This window comes from Montipora capricornis, chromosome 13 (assembly GCF_036669925.1).
Source record: "Montipora capricornis isolate CH-2021 chromosome 13, ASM3666992v2, whole genome shotgun sequence".
NCBI classification, from domain to species: domain Eukaryota; kingdom Metazoa; phylum Cnidaria; class Anthozoa; order Scleractinia; family Acroporidae; genus Montipora; species Montipora capricornis.
In genome coordinates, this window is record NC_090895.1 from 41,030,772 (window position 1) to 41,051,134 (window position 20,363).

At 38.7% G+C, this 20,363-nt stretch overlaps 1 protein-coding gene across 2 annotated transcripts; it reads right to left on the reverse strand.

Annotated features, from left to right (window-relative positions):
- Positions 1-6,965: 6,965 nt before the first annotated feature.
- Positions 6,966-20,315, reverse strand: LOC138028666 (uncharacterized). 2 transcript variants are annotated; one of them, XM_068876269.1, is made up of 3 exons: positions 20,115-20,315; positions 12,544-12,731; positions 6,966-10,738 (listed from the first exon to the last, which is right to left on the reverse strand). In XM_068876269.1, the coding sequence occupies exons 2-3, from the start codon at positions 12,719-12,721 to the stop codon at positions 9,513-9,515; spliced, it is 1,404 nt and encodes a 467-aa protein (XP_068732370.1). In that variant the 5' UTR covers positions 12,722-12,731; positions 20,115-20,315; the 3' UTR covers positions 6,966-9,512. The 2 variants fall into 2 exon arrangements, with proteins under 2 accessions (XP_068732370.1, XP_068732369.1); XM_068876268.1 differs by lacking the exon at positions 20,115-20,315 and having other exon boundaries at positions 12,544-14,440.
- Positions 20,316-20,363: the final 48 nt, after the last annotated feature.

Consider the following 20,363-nt stretch of genomic DNA (forward strand, 5'->3'; position numbering starts at 1 on the left):
TTGAGGGTCACGTGACGCAGAAAGATGTGTCACGCAAAGAAGTACCCGCTTTTGCTACAAGAGATGACATGGAAAAGAAGGGCACCAGCAATTACCAAGAGATTGGGTTAAAGGCTCAAAGTGTCACGCAATACGCAGGCGATTCAAAGGTTCCGTTACCGGATGAAATGAATGGAGAAGGGGACATGGAGCGAGCCGATACAAATGTAACAGAAACAAAAACATGTGACTTTCCAGGTACTGACAATGACGGTGAGAGAGATGAATTATCTGCAAAGTCACACGACTACTCAACCACAGGCTTGTTACTGGGAGATAAAAAAGAAATGAAGAACTTTGGACGCGACGGGACACGGCCGGGTGATATAGCCTCAACGCTAAAAACAACCGAAGCAGAGGTTGAGGAGTCTCGAACATTGCTAGATGAGCCAGTGGACCAACTCGGTGAGTATGATCTAACTTGCCAGGTAAAAAAGTAAGAGGAATTAACTGGTATCTTGCATCACTAACGGAATCCGGCGGCTTTTTTTGGTTTAAGTACCACTTCCCCAATCCCCAAACTTGCCTCCCTCTTCTATAAGGGATGTGGGGTTGAGCAATTGCATCTTGCCAAGGAACACGATTTTTTTCCTTTTTTATCCCAGTGAAAACAAATCATTGCAAAGTGCATGGCATAGGAATAAGACGGTAATTTCGTAGATCCCCGAAATAGGTCGTTTTCGCCGTTTGCAGTGAAAAAGGGGCATTGGAGACCACCTCTGGTAACCAGCTTGCAACTTTAACCTGTGGCTTTTCACAAATTCAAAACATGCCAAGAAGGTGCTTAGTCTCAGTGGATGAGCTGCAAGTTACATTCCCATTAGAAACGCTTACTATGTGTCTGAATAACAGGGTTGAGGTCATAATTTCCTTCTGCCTGGTCAATAGGTGAGTTTCGTATTCTAACGGTTGGACTGGATCTAGTATGAAATGGAGGCTAATGCGGGCAAATTAATTTGAAAAGATTTGCCAGCATTAGCCTCCATTTCATGCTAGATCCAGTCCAGCCGTGAGAATTCGAAAATGGTCTATTACCGCGGGTTTTCATTGCCATAACACAGACTTTCAAATGATTAAGAGATTCACAAAGATCAGCAAGGCGCAGATTAGGGCGGGAAGGCATGGTTATCTTTCCCTCAAAACTCGCGATCCTTGTAGGCAATTCAAAGAGTATTGTGAGCCAAATTATCATCCAATTACACGAATGCTAGGGAGGTTGACGAATTCTTCTTTATCTTCAATTTAAAGCTGAATCCAGTTTCCCAGAGGATTGGGATGGTGGCATTTCCAATGCAACAGGTTCCAACCGCAATTCTCTCTTTGATGAAATTATCGTCGACAGCCAAGAAGTTGAAATGAAAGAAAATTTACCTGAGACTACTCGACTTCTTTCTACCCATGATTACTTTGATGAAGAACTCCAACATACCCCTAATGCTGTTCCCTTAGAGGATAACGACAATGACCTAGAGATCTATCATCGTTTATGGGACACTACGCCGGACGAACAGGGACGTGATCAAGACTCCACAAATCCACCTTCACTTAACAGAAGCGAATCACAAGATCGTGTAGATTTAATGCAGAGTCTGGAAATTCGTCAAATAAGAATTACGAATCTGGCCGAGAAACGAGATAGGCTCTTTAACTTACTGATGAATAGATTTTGAAACTTGTCTAATTATTTTTCTTTATGTTTCTATTCATAATTTTCTGAGTCAACCGTCTTTTCTCAAGTCTTGTTAATATTTACTTCTCGAAAACAAAAACGTATTGTGAATATTTTGACAACCAACAAACCTGAAATAAAGTGAAAGCAAGAACTGCTCTAGTAATGCTCTGTTAGGTAGGTCTTTGACAGCACTTAGTCGATGGGTTTAACCTCAACCAGCACCATGTCCCACATCAAAATAACCATGAAACGAAATTTTACATCAACACTGTATCGCCATTTTTTTAAGTTCACGAGAGAGGTAAATTCCCTTCAAGTCTATTAATTAATACCACAAGCGGGCCTTCCCGCCTATTTCCATCCACTTCCGAACCTCGGCCCAGTCTCTAATCTGCTATCTACAGCCACGGACAAAACTGTTGAAATACTCTGCAATACCTTGCCCCCTTCCAATGTTGTTTTGCCAAATGGGCTCAGAAACACTTACACGCTTTGACTAGTACACAACATATATAAATCGTTCGAGCGACGACACAGGACCCAAATTTCCTTGATTGTTGTGAGTCTACGGGTCAATCTCGTCACCAGAGCAACGGATCCTATGACTCAGATTCAAGGCTCTGGGAAATCTAAGTAAACTGTAGTCAAAACATGACTATTCAGGCCTTAGGGCACATGCTCTCCGGAACCAATCAAAATAACGTCAAATTTTGGAAACTCGTCTTCCTCTTTTCCAGTAGTTTGTCACCTTGAACCACCTTGCAGGGTAAAGGATACCCTGCGAACAGAGCCTTCCTTAAACCCTCTCCCCAAGAAGGTTTAAGGAAAGCTATGGTCGCTGCCCTTAGAAGACGGCTGGTTGGTGCTTTTTTTTTTTGACACATTTTTCAATTTCATTATTTATAGTTATAGAGTGGTAAAGTGATGACGTCACAAAAACTAAATTTATGAAATTATGGGATTTACTGAGATACTCTGAAAGTACGTGATGAAGAATTGCCGCTTGTCAAAAATCAGCATCTTGTTGCAATATGGGGGTAAGATATTAGCCCTTCCATCCTTCATTAACTCCATACAAATCCTTGTAATTTTGTCTTTGTTCCAACCGTCTAGAACAAAGACAAAATTACAAGGATTTGTATGGAGTCAATGTAGCATGAAAGGGCCAATATCTCATCCCCAAACTGCAACAAGATGCTGATTTTTCGCAAATGGCCATTCTTCATCATGTACGTTCTGCAATCTTAATGAATCCCATAATTTCATAATTTTAAATATTTGTGACGTCACACTTTACCACTCTATAGGTGGTTTTTACACGACGTCATCCCCGCCATGTTGGTGGACGAAAAACAAAAGATCTGTCATTAGCTCCTTTTGTTCGTCCACCAGCAATTGCACATTGCAGCATTGTTACCTTTGTCCCTAGAGATTGGTGGCAAACCACCTATATTGTGATATTCCTTGTCTACAAACATTGACGTCACATTTCTTTTAATATTCAAATTTGCCAACCACAGAACAAAAGAAGTCATTGTTTCAACAGCCAATTAGGTTCTGGTTGGCATATTAACAACAATGGGTGATGTTATGAGAAACATTGCTATACTACTAGGCTTTTTTACATGTATTTGTACCATCAACTTTCTTGTAATAATTGGGCTGACGGTAAGTAATAAAAAAGCTCAAGCTTTCAAATTGCCTGTGGTCAATTTCCCATATCAACTGCTGTTTCCTCAGAAACCAAACCCCTTTGTCCATTGTAAGTAATAAACATGAGCTTACAATGTTTCTCGTTAGTCAATTTCCTTTCGTAAATCAATTATTAGAGGGATCTGACATTTTCTGTGAAACTAAAATAGAGTTCAGTACCTTTTATAACCTTTACCGTAAAAAACAGGAGTTTCTCAGACAGATTGTATTCGCTTCTACAAGAGCTCGAAGGTTGTTTTTTAAAGGCCTGATAAATTGAGCTGTATTCATTCGATTCATTAAAAAAAATCATGAAAACGAGAATGTACAAACACTTTTGTGTTAGAGCCTGGAAAAAGCAAAATTCAGAAGTTAAATTAAGCACTCATAGTTTAGTAATAAGCTGAATCCTGATAATCATGCTAATGACATAACAGAAGTGGCCTAAAAATTTGCTCTACTCTTTACAGTCTCCATGATAATAATTAACTTGTTTTCATCTGACTGACGAACTCAAAAAGCTTAGAGGCAACAACACTGAAGAACAACAGACACACAAAAGCACATTTTGGTGTCCACTTAACCCAAGCAGGAATGATATTTTCAAGAAGTGGGCTTGGAACATAGACCATATTCATAAATGGCAGCTAAGTAATAATATTATCCTTTTGTCTTTGGTAGGTAGGTAGGTATTTATACACGGTATCAATTCACATTACATGCTCTTCCATCGAGCCGTGTTTTAAATACAAATTAATTTATGCTAATGTATGCTAATCATCCTCACCTTGCTACTCTAGTTTATTCACACATACACACATAAATATAAATATGATATACATGGTAACTACACACTACAAATAGCATAGCTAATCTAAGCGGTGTAGAGTTTAGATCTATACAACAGAAACTAATAAATAATAAATATTAAATATGGGAAAAACACATACATATCTGCTTGAAAGATATAAGGAATAATTTATTAGCAAGATTATAGAGTGACATCAACATAAACCCCCTCACGCACGAAAAACTGCAACAATTTAGTCTGAAGGTGTTTTTTGAATAATTGCTTTGGTTTTGATTTTAACAACTAAGGGTATTTTGTTCAAGATTCTAGCTCCAAGCCTTGAGAAGTATTGGTTCTGCTGTTTTGTCCGTGAATGAATTACATGAAATTTACCAGCAGCTGCAGTTCTAGTGTTATAAGAATGAATCAAAGCTATCCTAGTGATTAGGTTCTTCAGATTTTGAGGTACAAGATCATGGCCAATATCATGCATCAAAACACTTACTGATTTATAACAGAGCATATCAATAGCACAAACAACATTCAAAAGAATTATTGATCCAAAGTGAGGCTAATGAGAATGATTAGCACAAAGACAAAAGAATAATTTCTTGGCTGCCATTTATGAATACAGTCTATAATAGTGGTTGGTTTATAAAAAGGTACAACATCAGATGGAAGTAAACAAAGCCCTCAAGATATGATTAAAATTGTTGAGGCACCGTTCTAAAGTGGGTGGACAATATTCCTGCCAAACCTTTATAGTAATCCCAAGTAAACAATGTTTCTTTTTTTGGTGTATTTAATAGTTGAGGACAAGTCACAATGCAAATTAAGTTGTTGTTGTGATAATCACATTTTGTTGTACAGTGTCCAACGCCATCATCGACTGAGAAGTTCACAGTCATTTGTTGCTCTGTGTTGCACCATGTAATTACCGGTATCCTGTATTCTTGACTAATACCTGCTTTTAGCAAGGATAATAACAATTTATTTAAATTAATTTTCAACCTCAGTTAATGCATTTCTCCTGCTCTGATCGGTTCACTCAATCTCGGTTATCAGCTACATACCTTACTTGGACCTCATACGGTAAATCATTGCGCTAAGCATTGCTAAGCTAAAAGTTCTTTAGCTGGAAAGCGAAATTTCTCTTTAAATAAAGCAAAAAAAAAGTTTTTGTGGAAAGTTTGGATCAATTCCGAGATTTAGAAGACTTAGTACAATGTATGTGAAAAGGTGCGAAATTTTTGTACTTTCTAAACTTTTGGAGTTTAAGAAATTCAATAAAGCAATTATTATTCCATTCACGCTTGTTGGATATGAGACTGGTTATAGCCAACTCATATCCAACGCGCGCTCATGGAATAATAATTATTGTTAATTAACTTTTTAACCCCTGAATTGGCCCCCACTAACCAGTAAAAATGTCTGGTGTTAGACAGTAAGATCTTTAACTGTTACTCAGTGGGTTCAATAAGTAATGATTGTCACAGTTGACAAAAAGCATTGGCTACTTTATTCACAGAAATCAGCTACATGTACTTTTTCCCTAAATTGACAAAAGTTAAAGACAGTTTCTTTCAAATTTAAGATTAAAACTCATTTTGACAATGACAACATGAGGTCGTCCAAATGCGATCACCAATTTTTGAAAGGTGTTGTTTGGGAGTGAACTTTTAAAATGGCTGCCCCCAAACTGTCAATACAGTCAGTAAATTTCTCTCAAACTCTACTCATACCAGCTACCAACTTTAAATTATTTTACTGAAACCCCTGATCAGTCTTGTGAGGAAAAGGTTTACTACGCATATTGTCCTTGTGAAGATACATTGTGAGTATAAAAGGAGTCAGAAGAGTGTTAAACAAAATTCTTTTTACTACATCATTTTCGGACAGTGAACAGAAATAATCTCAGTGCATTATTTTGTGGTCAATAATGGCAAGGATCATCACTTTTGGACAATGCTCTCAGGGTGGAAAAAGAACTGTTGTTTATGTGCAAAATTTAGGATTTGAAATGGCTGCTATTTCAGGAAATAAACCTGTTCTCTTAGGTGTACAAATCAGAGTGGCTCTTTGAGTTGATCGCATTTAAGGTGTAGGTGTTTAGGTTGATAAAAGGTGTTGAATAGGGAAGCAGGGATTGCACAGTGGTGAGAGCACTTGCCTCGCACAAATGTGGCCCACGTTTGATTTCAAGACATGGTATCGCATGTGGTTGGTTTTTTTGGTTTTTTTTTTTTTGGTTATTCCAGTTTTCCCGCTGCAGTGGTGCAGGGATGGCGCAGTGGTAAGATCTGGCGTCATATGTGGGTTGAGTTTGTTGGTTCTCTACTCTGCACCAAGAGGTTTTCTCTGGGTACTCAGGTTTTCCCCTCTCCTCAAAAACCAACATTTAACATGATTTGCGTTAATTTCTAATTAGGGCTACAGCGCTAGAACAACTAGACTATTAAATAAAGTTCCTTTCTTTTTCTTTTTTTTGCCCCTCTCCTCAAAAATCATCCTAAGATTTCATATGAGATGATTTGTCTTGATTTCTATGTAGTATCCCCAGCTCGTGCCTCAGCCCTAAATACACTTGACACTTAAATAAAATTTATTATTATTATTATTATCATTATTATTATTATTATTATTATTATTATTATTATTATTATTATTATTATTATTATTATTATTGTTGTTGTTGTTGTTGCTGTTGTTGTTGTTCCCTACTGCTACATGTATCACTTCTGGCTCTTTGTCAGGTGTTAGTAAAAGAAAAGCCACAAGTTGACTAGCGGGGATGAATAAGAAAAGTTAAAATGCTTTGGAGAAAAAGAGCTGTCAGTTGTTTGATACAATATGTGCTTTCAATGAAACCATTGCAATACACCTGAAGATGTTGCACAACTTAGTCCATTGAGTTTATTCATGAGCAATAAATTACTATTCTCTAAGTCAAAAAAAAAGTTCTCATCGCCCTCAAAAAAATGTCTCAATAATTGAGCTAAGAGTTTATCTTTCAATGTTTGCAAGGTCCGCAAGCTACTGCTTGTTTGTATTCACAGTGTTCGAAGACAAAATACTTTTAAGTACAAGCTTAAAAGTGTAAATATAAAGTATAAAAGTAAGCTTAACTTATAATTTATCTGCATGCTCCGACTACATTATCGCGGTTTCTGAATTTAAGGCCAGCTTTGAAATGGAAAATCGAATGAAGACCTTGCCAAATCTTCCCTTACCTTCAAGTGTCGACTTCTTCGATTTCTTTGAGCTTATCGACCAATACGTCCTTAAACACAACCGTAGCAATTCTAAGCAACATTCGACAAGTGAGGCGACATTTTTCCATCGCGGCGGAGTCGCGGGGGGAAAAAGTTCAATTCTCGCGCGTGCAAAAAGAACCAATCAAGTACGCTTTAATTGCTCATCATGGTAACCAATGAGAAAAGGCCATTTATTTTCTAAGGCCCGTTTCTCGAAAGTCCCGAAAAAATTTCGGGCCCGAAACTGCCAACCGCTTGTTTTGGAAAGCCGATCTTTTAACATGTTTTCAAGCCAACTAAAAGAAACATGTCTGTAGAGTTTCACGACTTAAATCTTTTCCATTCTTGAGATACAAAGGGAATTGTGACACCCGAAAATAACCCGTAGAGTTTCGGGACTTTCGAGAAACGGGCTCCAGGCCTGGGTTGCTCGAAGCATGATTAGCGCTACCATGGAAACTTATAGGTTTTGATACCTAGGTCACGCAATTTTAGGCAATTTCAGCACTGATCGAATGGTCATAGAATTGGCTAAAATATCAAAATAACTGTTCAAAACTGTTGAAGAACTCTAACAAAACACAGGGAAGCCAAGAAGGGGCATGGATGGACAAAACTGGAGAGGGTTGAAATGGATTGAATTTGGGTAAATTTGAAAAACGTCGGCGCTGCCCACCTTTTTTCAAATTTATATCAGTCTATATCAAAATGTCATTTATAGAGCTGGAAAATCATTCTCAGTTGTTACGAGGCCGTGATTTTGCAAATGAAAGACTCTTGCTCTGCCAATTTGACGGTAAGAGCTCATAAATAACAAAATTAAACAAAATTATCTAAAATAGCGTGACCTAGCCCCTTTAACCAACGGTTGGCGCTAACCAGGCTTCAAGCAACCGGCCCCAGGTCAGCTTTCGCGCGAAAACATGATAATTCACACGTGAAAAGATCACCGATGCCATAATTAACTTACCAGTATTTAGTAAATTGTTTTAGTCTTATAACATAGGTGATTATTGAAAATTCTCTACGCTCATTGGTTGCACTTGAGGTGACAGAGGAAGAAATTAATTGTTTAAAAGAAAATGCAAATTTTTGAAATTATACTAAAACAATTATTCACCTCACCTATCTTTTTTTTTTCCTCGGTGAATATCGGTTAATAATTGACACTACAGCTGCCCACGCTGTAATCACATAGGGCAATTGATGTTGAAGCAAGGAAGAAAACAAATCACTTTATCAGTACTGAATATGAAAGGCGCGTTGCATAGTTTGTGTCGTTGGAAATGTAAGGATTAGAGGGATTGATCATGGCGGATACGTTGGTGTACCAGTCGAAACAGAAACTAAAGGAAACGCACGGTCAATTTTTATAGCAATGTGGACATTTTTTTATGAAAATGTAACATACTGCAAGGGATGAAGTTTGTTAGTCTTAAATAAAGCAATGTATGTAATATCCTCTATAAAGAAAACGGTGAATGTTAGACATCCAGTTGAATAAATAGATAAATAAATAAAATTAGTACTGGACTTTAACCTGAACCCCGCTCGAACCATAGCGCCTCCTTGTCTAGAATCTTAACATCAGGAGGGGCGATGGTTCGAGCGGGGAGTGAAGGAGGTGATCTGGTAGAGGGTCGAGGCCCCCTCCTTAAACAGGAGGGGTGGACTGAGGTTTCGTTTGTCTCACTCTTGGGACACTGCTTTGCGTGGTGTCCCATCATGCATCTCGGCCTGCACCAACGATCCTACATGAAGAAGCCTAGTGGTTCTAGGCGAAACGTCGCTAAGTTTCAGGTTAAAGTCCAGTACTAGTTTTATTTATTTATCTAATATCCTCTATGTTTCAGGGTTCCATCCAATCCTAGATTTTTCCAGGCTGCTCTAGTTTTTTCATTAATGAAGATTATTATCCGCTTAAGTATGCTGATCCTGATAAAACAGCAAGTTCTCATCTGCTCATGACTAGCCAACGAAGACATCAATGGAAGTAGATAGGAGAATGAACTTTTAGATCACGGGAGTCGAAGGGTTAAAATTTATAACAAACTTGATGAGGAACTCATTCTTTGATTGAACTGAACGATCCTGATATAAAAGTAGCTACATTCGAGGGTAGCACATCCACAACTTTTGGCAGAGTATCATAATCTAAGGCATAACCACCACTTAGTAACCTTTTGCCACCATTTTTCACGAGTTGTCGTGGGATTGGTTTGGCTGCCTTGGGAAGCTTATTGGCAAGTTCCACAGATTTGCCGCCATTGTTTCGGATCAGGCCCTCCTTTCCAAAAGGGCGCGAAGTCACTGCAGTCGTGTCCATTTTACCATCTTTGTGACACTTTCTCATTTGCTGAGCACGATTGGTTGTTTTATTTCTGGTTCTGTAACTGCTAATTGAAAGAGAACCATCAAGGTATTTTCTCCATGCATCAGTTAACTCGATGGTTGTATTCACTGCGTTAGTCTCTGGAACAATACGATCAATCCTTGCTCGTTTGTTCTTCAGATAAATGTCATTTTCTAGTTTGGCACAGGATTTGCGCTTTCCGGCGAAAGAAAAAGATTTGTTTACTTCGGCGTGTTGGTAACCCTTATTTGTTGTATTGTAAAGAAGAGTGGATCTCGTTTTGTTGCTTTTTGCTTCTTGGCGAACAGTCAAGCTGCAAACGGGTGGCATTTCGTCAAAACTCTTATCTCCACATAGGTACTGCTCACTAATTCTTCTCATAGTTTTAGATGTAGACCCCTTATGAACGACTGTAGAAATATGAATTTCTTTGGTTGTATCCTTAGCTGTGTTTGTTTCCATATGTCTACGAGGCTGATGATAAATACATTCACGGGAATGTGAAGCACTTGTAAATTTCTTTTTCCCGAGACTGCATTCACTGGCGCTTTTCTTGTAAACTGTGCTCTTTGAAAGGTGACTTGGATTGTTGGTGGTCATTTTGTCTTGAATTTCTGACGATAAAGACGTCTTTGGGGCGTGGGACCTTGGAACACACGCTGGTTGGCCACATAAGTAGCCATCAAAGCCACTGTTACAAAAAGAAGGGTAACCATTAGAATTAGGTCGACTTTGCGTTGATATCCCTGTGAAATTTCGGACGGAAGTACCGTGTTGGTAAGCGACGGGGGATATGACATTCTTTGAGGTGGTACAGTTTGACCATGTGCCCAAGTTGCTGCACCATAGGTATTCCTCTCTGGTTAGGAAAGGTCTCAGGAAACACTCATTTGACGAGCTGTAGCTGGCCATTCTTGTAACAGTCGAATGCGCGGAAACTGAGAAAACAAGAAACAAACAGAACCAATTCTTTGGTGCTTGAAGGTTGGTTTAAATGAGAATCGAACGCATTGTGATGTGCCGCATTCTCAGCCAATCGGAGACTAACAATAAATTGCTCATGCGTGCGTTTTCCTGTTCTTGGGGGGGTCGACTTCCGGGGTGAGGGCATTTATTGGATAGCCAAGGACCAGGGCTTGCAATTGAAGGGGACTATAATAAACTGGCGAACAGGTAAAAAGAGAAGGAAATGGGGCGTTGCGACTTTTTTTTTCCTAGGCGCCCTCGCTTCGCTTCGCCCACCAAGTTTCCCACTGTTGACCCTAATGGAAGCTGCAATCCTGGCCGAAATTTATTGGGACAGTTTCAACAATAACAGCAAAAATCGTTTCATTTTAAGGTGTAGCTTATATTTTATAATGATTCTCCTCATAGAGGCCCAGGTGTCAAGGGCCAAGAGCCCCCCACCCCACCACCCTAAACAATGCTCAGCCAAGAATGTTGCCCTGATTCTAATCAACATTGTACTTAGGGAGGGAGGGAGGGAGTGGAGGAGAAGGTTATGCCCATGAAACCGCTCGTGCTTTATTGACTTCATTGTCCCAACATTTCTGTCTAGGATATTGGTTTCTGCGAGGCCAAACTATTCGGGAGAATTTCCAAAACCATAAGTCCCTCCGTATTTGGCTCATCCTCGGTGTAAAAACATGTGAAACTCACAGATGACGTAACACAAAGGAAAACAAAAGAGCAAAAAAACATCAAACAATAACCAAACCCTATAACGAGCTAACAAAACAAAGAAAAAGTTTCACAGGTTTTTACACCGAGGTAAACCCCCGTATTTTTTAAAGGAAGACGTTAAGCCAAGGTATGAAACTTTGCAGTCCTGTCGTTTTTGAAGCCCGATTAGCGATTACCCTCCAGTTATCACGATAAATAACCCCGAATCAATCGGACTTCTCTCGACTCGGACCCGAACTAGTTAATCTAATAATCTTCGACAGTTAGTTGAAAACCGATGGAGACATGATCATTTGATCGCTTTCCCGCGTTCTCGTCGACCTTTGCACCATTTGCGTGATAACTGCGAGGACCTTGGATGCTTTCTGATTCATTTCAGTGATTTACAAGAGTAATTTGCTCTTCAGGAAGTGGACGCATAATGGTATTGAGTGGTGTCTGATATTGGTATCCATTCATAATGTTTGTCAATCAACTTTTGGATGTCCTTAACAATGAATCATGGCTTGTTTATAAATGCCTTCAAGCTTTAATGCATTTAAATTGTAAATAAATGCCTTTATTTAGACATTCCATTCGAAATTTGTGCAAATGTTTGTCATTTAATGTCCTTTCAATTCAATCAACGCCCGATTTAAATTGAATGCCTTCAAGGTCTAATGCATTTAACGATTAAACAAATACCTTCAAACACCGTAATTAAGTCATGACCATTTAGGAAATTGCAAACCAAACATTTTCCTGCCATTTGTAATGATAACTCATATTATCATATACGGTATGTTAGCTCCCTAAAACGAGCGCATTTGTATGTGCTGGCTCTTATAACAAATCCAAATGAGATACCGTACGCGTTGGAGCCAACGTGAAACCAATAATCAGTCGTAGATAAGACAAAGTGATTATTAAAATGGCGCGAAAAGGGAGAAACTTTTTTATTAATCCGTGCGTTATACGGCCGCTTCGATATTTTTTTCGCCATACTGCAAAACGTGGAATTTTCTTACTGATGTATTAGCCATCATTGGAAGGTGAAATGAATTTGACTTAATCTACTCACGATAAGGACTTCCTGTCTGAGCTGCAGCCATCATATGCCGGTTATTCCCATTGGCAAGACTACGGCCGATACACAAGGTTTGGCTTGGAATGGCATCAAACTGTTGATAACATGACCCTGACTGGCAACAAGCTCGGAATGATGATGTTATTCCGCAGTGAGCTTCACACGTCATCATTTTGTGGTACCTGCGTTGTGAAAAGTAATTTAGCTGATTACAATTCATCGGTATTTGTTTATTATGTTATTTATCTTCATAAGAACAAGGTAACAGATTTTGATTGGTTTAAAATTTATGTCATCTGGATACGTGACCATGGCAAATGTTTGCCTTTTCTCTTATACAGGATGCGTTCAGAGGAACTGATTTCGCAATTTAACTTGTACTTTCAAATAATGACGTGAATGGTGACCTTTTGAGATGGAGAAAAACAAACAAATCCATTGTTTAATATTGACAAGGTTAAATGCCTGTAAAAGACGATTAAACGACTTAATCAGAAACTTCAGTTTCCATAAACCGTTTCAAACACTTCACTTGCGAAAACATTTGCTAATTATTATGTGGCTTAAAGAGGCCCACATCGAGGCCAAATAGCCTGTACGTGTTGCATCTTGCGGGCTGATAACTTAAAGATCCATTGTAAGCCATAGAACCATGCATAGTCTTTGCGATCAGTGTAAAATGAAGACTGCAAATCAGGGCCGATGCGATAAAATGACGGCGGAAAACATTCCAAACCCCCATGGCTAGCAATAGAAGAAGGATTTGTTTGTTTGTTTGTTTGTTTATTTCTTTGAAAGTTATCTGAATGATCCACGCAATATGTAAACATTGATGGGTGTCAGCCAACTCTCATTGATGTAAACCTTGGAGTGCCCCAAGGGAGTATCCTGGGGCCAATATTGTTTCTCATATTGATTCAGCAGCAGACATATATGCGGATGATACTACAATCAGTGCTTAAGTTGATTATAGATCAGCACCTGGAGCCTTTAATCAAGTTCTTCAAGCTGTTGTTGGTAAAGCTGCACAATGGACCACAGACAACAAAAATGGTACTTAACGAGTCCAAAACTAAAACTATGTTAGTAGCTGGCAAACGTCTACATCAGAAGATGGGCAGCACTTCACTCACTGTACATGTCAACTCAGTCGAACTCGAACAAGTCCAGTCTCAAAAACTGTTTGATGTAATTATTGACACTTAGCTTAGTTTTAATGAGCATATTGATAACCTATGTAAGAAGCTAACACAGCGTATTGCTGTTTTGAAAAAAATCAGGCGTTATTTACCTTTAGATCAACGAATTATTTATTACAATGCCATGATAAAGCAAACTATGATATATGGCTCTAGTGAGTGGGTTTCCACATCTGTTGATAATTTGAATAAGGTCTTCAGACTACAGAAGCGTACCGCACGCGTTATTCTCGATGATGATACTAGAGAAAATAGTATAGATCTTTTTAGAGAACTTAATTGGCTACCTCGTTTTCACGAAACAAAGATTAATAAGTGCGCATTAGTTTACAAACGTTTGAATGGGGTGTGTCCCAATTACATGTTAGAATTACTCAAACGAAACATCGACATACGTTCTAGTGAAAGACAAATTTAAAGTAGATAGAGTGGTTTTCAATTGAGTGTCGAAAGTAATTAGATAATTACTTTGGTTTATGATTACTTCACTCAGTGATTGGTTCAAAGTTCTCGCCCCACTTTTTCAACCAATCAGAAATGAAACCAAAATCAATCGTGGTTCGCGTGTGCACATTTTCCCACGCTTTGTGTCGGCTACGTTTAATTACTTCGAGTTTTGATTGGTGTACTGGATAGTCTCCGTCTTTTTTGATTGGCCAAAGTAATTACTTTGGTTTTGGTTTTACGACGCTCATTCGAAAACCGCTCTATGGGTCTTTGAATTTAATTTGTCCAAAGGATAAAAGAGAATCAGAAGGTGCTAGGACTTTTCAAGTATCATATTCTCCGCACCCCGATAATTTCCGACACGGGTACCCGTGCCATGCCTTCCGTTTGTCCCGTATAGTCACGAAAAATTTACCGTGCCGTGCCGAAAAACATAGGTACGACGGTACCGAGAATGCAGAGTACCGTGCAGGATTTTTGTGCTATTGCACTTCTGTTCTGAGAGGTGGTGGTTCAGTTTACTGCATAAATAACCGGGATACGAAAGGACGAACTGTTAAGTAGCTCGGTTCAATGGATTGAGCTCTTCGAAAATTATAAAACAAAACAAAAAGCTAACTGGACATAGTTTGATGCTACTTGGCTTATAATAACTTTAAATGTATCTTAGAAAGTTACGGAACATTCTCTCTCTCTCTTACGAAGGAGTAACTCTGTTGAAACTTTTAAGAATTGCTTAAAAACCTACCATTTTACAATGGCTTTCAACTTCTATTTACTTTTCTCTATTTTTGAACCTTTTAATTTTAAATCTATCGCTTTGTATTCTAAAGCGTCATGTGCAAATAGTGATAATACCCAAAATGTATTATAATTATTATTATTATTATTATTATTATTATTATTATTATTATTATAACTATTACTATGAAGTTAACAAGCTGTGACCAATAGAGAAGACATCTGTTTACAAACATTGCTTTTGCTATTCAAATGTGCCAACCACAGAAACAAAAGACCCTTTGTTTCGACAGCCAATGAGACTGTGGTTGGTACATTAATGACAACAGGTGACGTCAACGATATCTTCGCTTTTGTGCTCAAGGGCACATTTGACAAAAGCCTGGCAATGACTTAGCGTTTCAGCAGTCCCTCCGCTCAGTGTTAGCAGGAAAATTAGTGGTCACGTAGACAAAAGACTGAAAAAGTTTACCACATGCATGACTGACCATGGCATCTGACGAATCTGGCGACTGCCCATAGTTAACGCTTACAGTAGAATTGACTCGTATGCGGATGAAAGACGGCTGTTATGTTGACATTGCTGCAGAGGGATTAGTAGTCATTTGTCCTGGACCATTTACACCGTTTATCAAGTTTTATTTTGTTAATGAAAGAATGATGATTTTTGAATAATAAAAAAGAACATGAAACGTGATTTTTTTACAGTAAAAAATGAAAGAAATAAAATAATTACGGTCACGGTAATAAAATTAATAATAATATGAAACATCATTTGATTTACTGCGAGGAGTGTAGATAAAATTGGCAAATAGTAAAAATAGAGCAGTTTGTTTTACAGTCAGATTTATCCAGATTCTTCCAATTTTCCGACCTCTGTTTTACGATTCTACAACTCTTATCATCGTAAGATTTTCCAGCAGTTGTATAATAATAATAATAATAATAATAATAATAATAATAATAATAATAATAATAATAAACGGTGATTCGGGGACTGGGTTAGAGAAAAGTCCCGAAAAATTTTAGGGCCGAAAAAGCCATTTGTAAAATGACCTGCGATCGACTTGTTAAAAGAAAAAAGGGTCTTTTAACTCCTTTTTATAGGGAAACAATGACAAAGCAAAATGATTGTGAATCAGTTTCCATGGCTTAAAGGCCGTCTTCATATTTTAGATACAGATGGAATTGTGGCATCCGAAAATTTTCACGATTTTCGGCGATAAATGGGCTGGGGTACGAGAGATCTCCCTCAATTGGCCTTGGCCCATCAGTTTACTGTATCATCTAATTTCAGAAGTACGGTCCCGCCAAATTATGGCCAATCAGATTGGGCCTGATGACCGCAACGCCTCTAATTGGTCTGCAACAGAGTAGCCGCACGAGGGATTGCAATAAATGCAAAATCATGGATCGTGCAAAGATCTCACTGCTCTAACCACTGAGGAAAACGCCATCACAATCGTGTTTGGCATAACAGCCGATCTTTTTTATAAGAACGTCTAATTTTGGGGCTGAGGCTGGAAGCTCTTCCTTTTTAGCCATTTGAGCCTGAAAACGTTCTTAACATGTTCTTGACGTTGTAGGTTGTATTCTTAGTTCGACTAGAAACTGAGTTGTTGCAAGAAAAAAACCACATTGTTAATGAACTTGAGAAAACTGTGCCTAAATATTTGAGTGAATTTCCCTATTAGACTACAGTTTTACATTTCTTTTACCTTTTTTTATCAGTAATACTCACAAAAAACAATAAACAAATGAGCAAAATAGAGACGCTCTTCACTGACTCTCAGCTTAAATACGTTCTTAAAATTTTGGTTAATCCCAGAACGAGCGTTCTTATGAAAAGATCCTTTAAATAAAAAGGGTACATTGCTCCCTTTTGTGATAATCCTGACAAATACGTCTTTGCCAAAAGAAGAACACTGCCGATGTGCATGCAATATTTTTATTTGTATTTTCTATTTTACACCTTATTTAACGTCGGTAGTTCCTTTACTCTCTTGAGAGTATTCTCCCAGGTCTCCCAGGAAGCCGACGGTGCGCTCATTTTACCCCCCTCTTTTCCATCAGTGCTCCGTTTTAACGGTATTTAAAGCTACTTAGGCTACACTGAAAGGAAAGAAGTTGACACAAGGATGTGAGATCCAGGGATCGAACTCGGGACCAATTGCACCAAGGCCGCGCACTAACCGACTGTGCCACCCTTGCTCCTTCCTCCATTTCAAGTCTTCCTGTGGTGAAGTGTATCTAAAGCCAACAGACAGAGTCCACAGCGAGCATTCGGGCCCTTTAATGGCTCTTCTGGGCGACAGTTTTAAATGAATCTACCACTAACCTCATGATTGCAGTAATCATGATGCTCTCTCTTTATTAAGTGACACGCAGAGGAACAAAAAACACGCATTTGTCGCTAACAAAAAAAAGAAGAGGACGGCCTAATCATTATGTTCGCTGTGTTGCGGAAGCTAAAATAGTACCTGAAATTTTGTTGGTTACCATTTCCATTATCGGCTCAGTGGAAGTAGGTAAATAAAGGGACGCTTGGAACAACCTCATTCCCAGGGATTTTCCCTGATGGGGAAGGGCGGGGTCCCGCCCGCGCCCGCCTCCACCTCGGTGGAGAGAAGCAGGGGGAACGAGGTTGTGCTTGGAAGTGTTTTAATAGGCCTTTTTCGATATATTAAAATTCAGCTTGAAAGAGAGGTTTAGAGGACGAAGACAAAGGAAAGTAAATGATGTGTAAATATTTTTCACATTCATTCCAACGTGTTTCCATTGTTTTTGTCCTCACTGCCTCACTATCAAGCTGAATATTTGATATTTCGTAAAATAGCCTATTGAGTCTAGGTTTAGCACAATTCACAAACCGTCATCACAATCTTTGCTGCATCGTCATGCGACACAGTCATTATTGGCAAGCATCGAAACAGAATAAACATCATCGAGTCATAAAGTTGGAATTCCTCAAGGTGTGACTACGTTATCCTTAAACATCTTGGTTAGTGTCTGTGCACATGTAAATGAAACGGTTTCCGGCAGCACGTGCTCCAACATAACTTATGGTGTGTTTACATGATACCGAGGCGACTTAAGTCCCGGACCCAGTTCACTCCGTTTCCCTCTTGTGGCCCTGCATTCGTTTACATGATGTCATAGCGGAACGAGTCATACCAGCGTGAGTTCACCCCGGTTTCTGTAACGAAGCGAGAATTTTATTCCGGTACGAAATCCCGCAACATTATCATGTAAACGAGGAACAATCACTTGTTTTGGTGTGAACTTGACCTCAGGGTGGCCTGAAACGGGTATTGTAAGAATGATTTTCGTCAATCCAAAATTACATGTATTTAATCAACGTCAAGCTTGGCTTCATGCAAACACGATATGAAATAAAGTAAGCATCATGTAAACACGGTGATACGAAATCAAGTAGTCATCCCAGTATGGAACTCGAGCAGGGACGAGTTTTCTCATGAAAAACAAAGTCCTTGAGTATTCAGGCACCCATGGGATGAGAACAATTGGCTGACATCATTTTCAAAATTTTGTTTATTATTTTCTCGTAAGAGATATCTTGCTATAAAAAAATTGGCGTCAAAAGTAAAAAGAATATATCATCTCCAGATGATCAGGCCTTTTCGTTTTCTGTAATCAGCGAAATATTAGCCATCAAAACCTAAAAACAATTTCTGGTGACGAAGAGTCTATACTTTGAAAAATTTACATATCGTCAAACGTGGCATATGAGGTTTAAAATTTGAGAGGCAGCGAATCTGAAGTACACCGTACTTTCAAAATTCAATGCCGGTTTCTAGGCTAACCGATTAGAAAATCATTATTGTGTTATTTCTCAAATAACTTGCGCTTTCTTCTCCAACGAAACATTAGCCGTCGTAAACCAATCAAGTCGTCCTTGGCAACCACAGTTTTGAGTGACTTCAGAAAAAGTTATTTAACATTTCGTGTAACATAACTGACATAACATAATAAGTGGCAACCTTACCAAGGAAAGTTTACAGAAAATATCAAGTTTTATTATTGTATGTAACTACTACATACTCCAGGAATATATTAATTGATCATATTGGTATCGATGATAGCATACTTTGCTGGTTGTTCTCTTAGGACTTCGCGAATTGAGACTGTAACAATTGGATATCAGAAACAAGAAGGGTGTACAAATTTTTTTTTTTCACAGAAAGGAAGTGATAAAATGTAAATGAAGGACTGCCGTATCATGAATTAATAATTATGCCTCAAGGCGCTGTTACATTGTAAATGTAACAATGTTTTGGCGACATTGTGGAGGGACAAGTTGCACGAAACATTTCACAGTGTAACAGCGCCTTTAAAACTTAGAGCTGTTCTATTTAATTTGACACTCTGCGCATTTGCAAATTTGCCGTTTCAAACGACAGGCTCCTACTAGACTTTCTCAAAGCCCGCTTGGGTTTTTGGTGTAGTCCGCGGTCGCTCGATCTTTCGCGCGCTCAATCGACTCAGTGAGGGGTCGACTTGCGTGTAAGTCCACTACCACCAGCTTGTCATGAAGTCGAGAGAAAATAAACCTCCACGGTTAATCGAGCGTATTCCCTCTTTTTAGTACTGGCTTGCCGGATAGCTGAAGTAAAATGAACTCAGAGTGTAGGCACAGCAAATTTCATCCTGATCTTAGCAGTTCCGTATGCCTGAAGTGTAACCCGCCCGGTATGGCTGTGATACGTACCATGGATTTTACAGGGACGGTGAATGCATAAGCGAGGGCGGAGTTGAGTTATAAAATGCTCGGAATAGCGGACATTTTAGTTTAGAGTATGCTGGTGTCTCGGGAATTGAGAAAATCATGAACAACAAAAGAAATATTCCGTTTTCCGAGAACAGGAAAAAATTTAAATATTTTTGCCTTTTCCCTTGTTATTTCTCGAGTAACTTGTTCCAAGACGTTCTCAACCTGAATTGTTGCACAATAATACCGTCTCGATTTAATAATTATTCTCAGAGGAAAAACTAAGAAATCCAGCTATAGTTAGGCCTGGTTGTAATTGTAAGACTGTAAACACGAACTCGTTCGCATTTCAGCGTGATTCATCAGCGGCTTTCTTCCTTTGAGTAAACCACTCCCATAATTTAGACTCGTGAATTTACCATAGTTTGACCTGATTACAAAGCACTCACCTCAAGTTCTGTTGTGTGTACTAACCAGACAAAGATTTCTTAATCGTCCAAGAAGTTTATTCCGGCCGCGGCGGCAGGTGCGATGAATAAAAAACAAAATCTGTTTCCGCTGTTTTTCGCTTCCTTGTTATTAGGATGATTCTTTGATTGACATTGTTTAAATTGTACACCTCGGTGGAGCTTAATTTAAATTTTTTTGACATAAGACTCAATCATTATCTGCAAATTACCCTATATGCTTCGTTTGCG

Bases quoted from the DNA above. Each gene is read 5' to 3' on its own strand.
- LOC138028666 (XM_068876268.1), bottom strand. From the start codon at position 12,769: ATGAATTGTAATCAGCTAAATTACTTTTCACAACGCAGGTACCACAAA. The intron at 10,739-12,543 runs GTGAGTAGATTA...TTGTTTTCTCAG, and splicing joins TCAGACAGGAAGTCCTTATC to TTTCCGCGCATTCGACTGTT.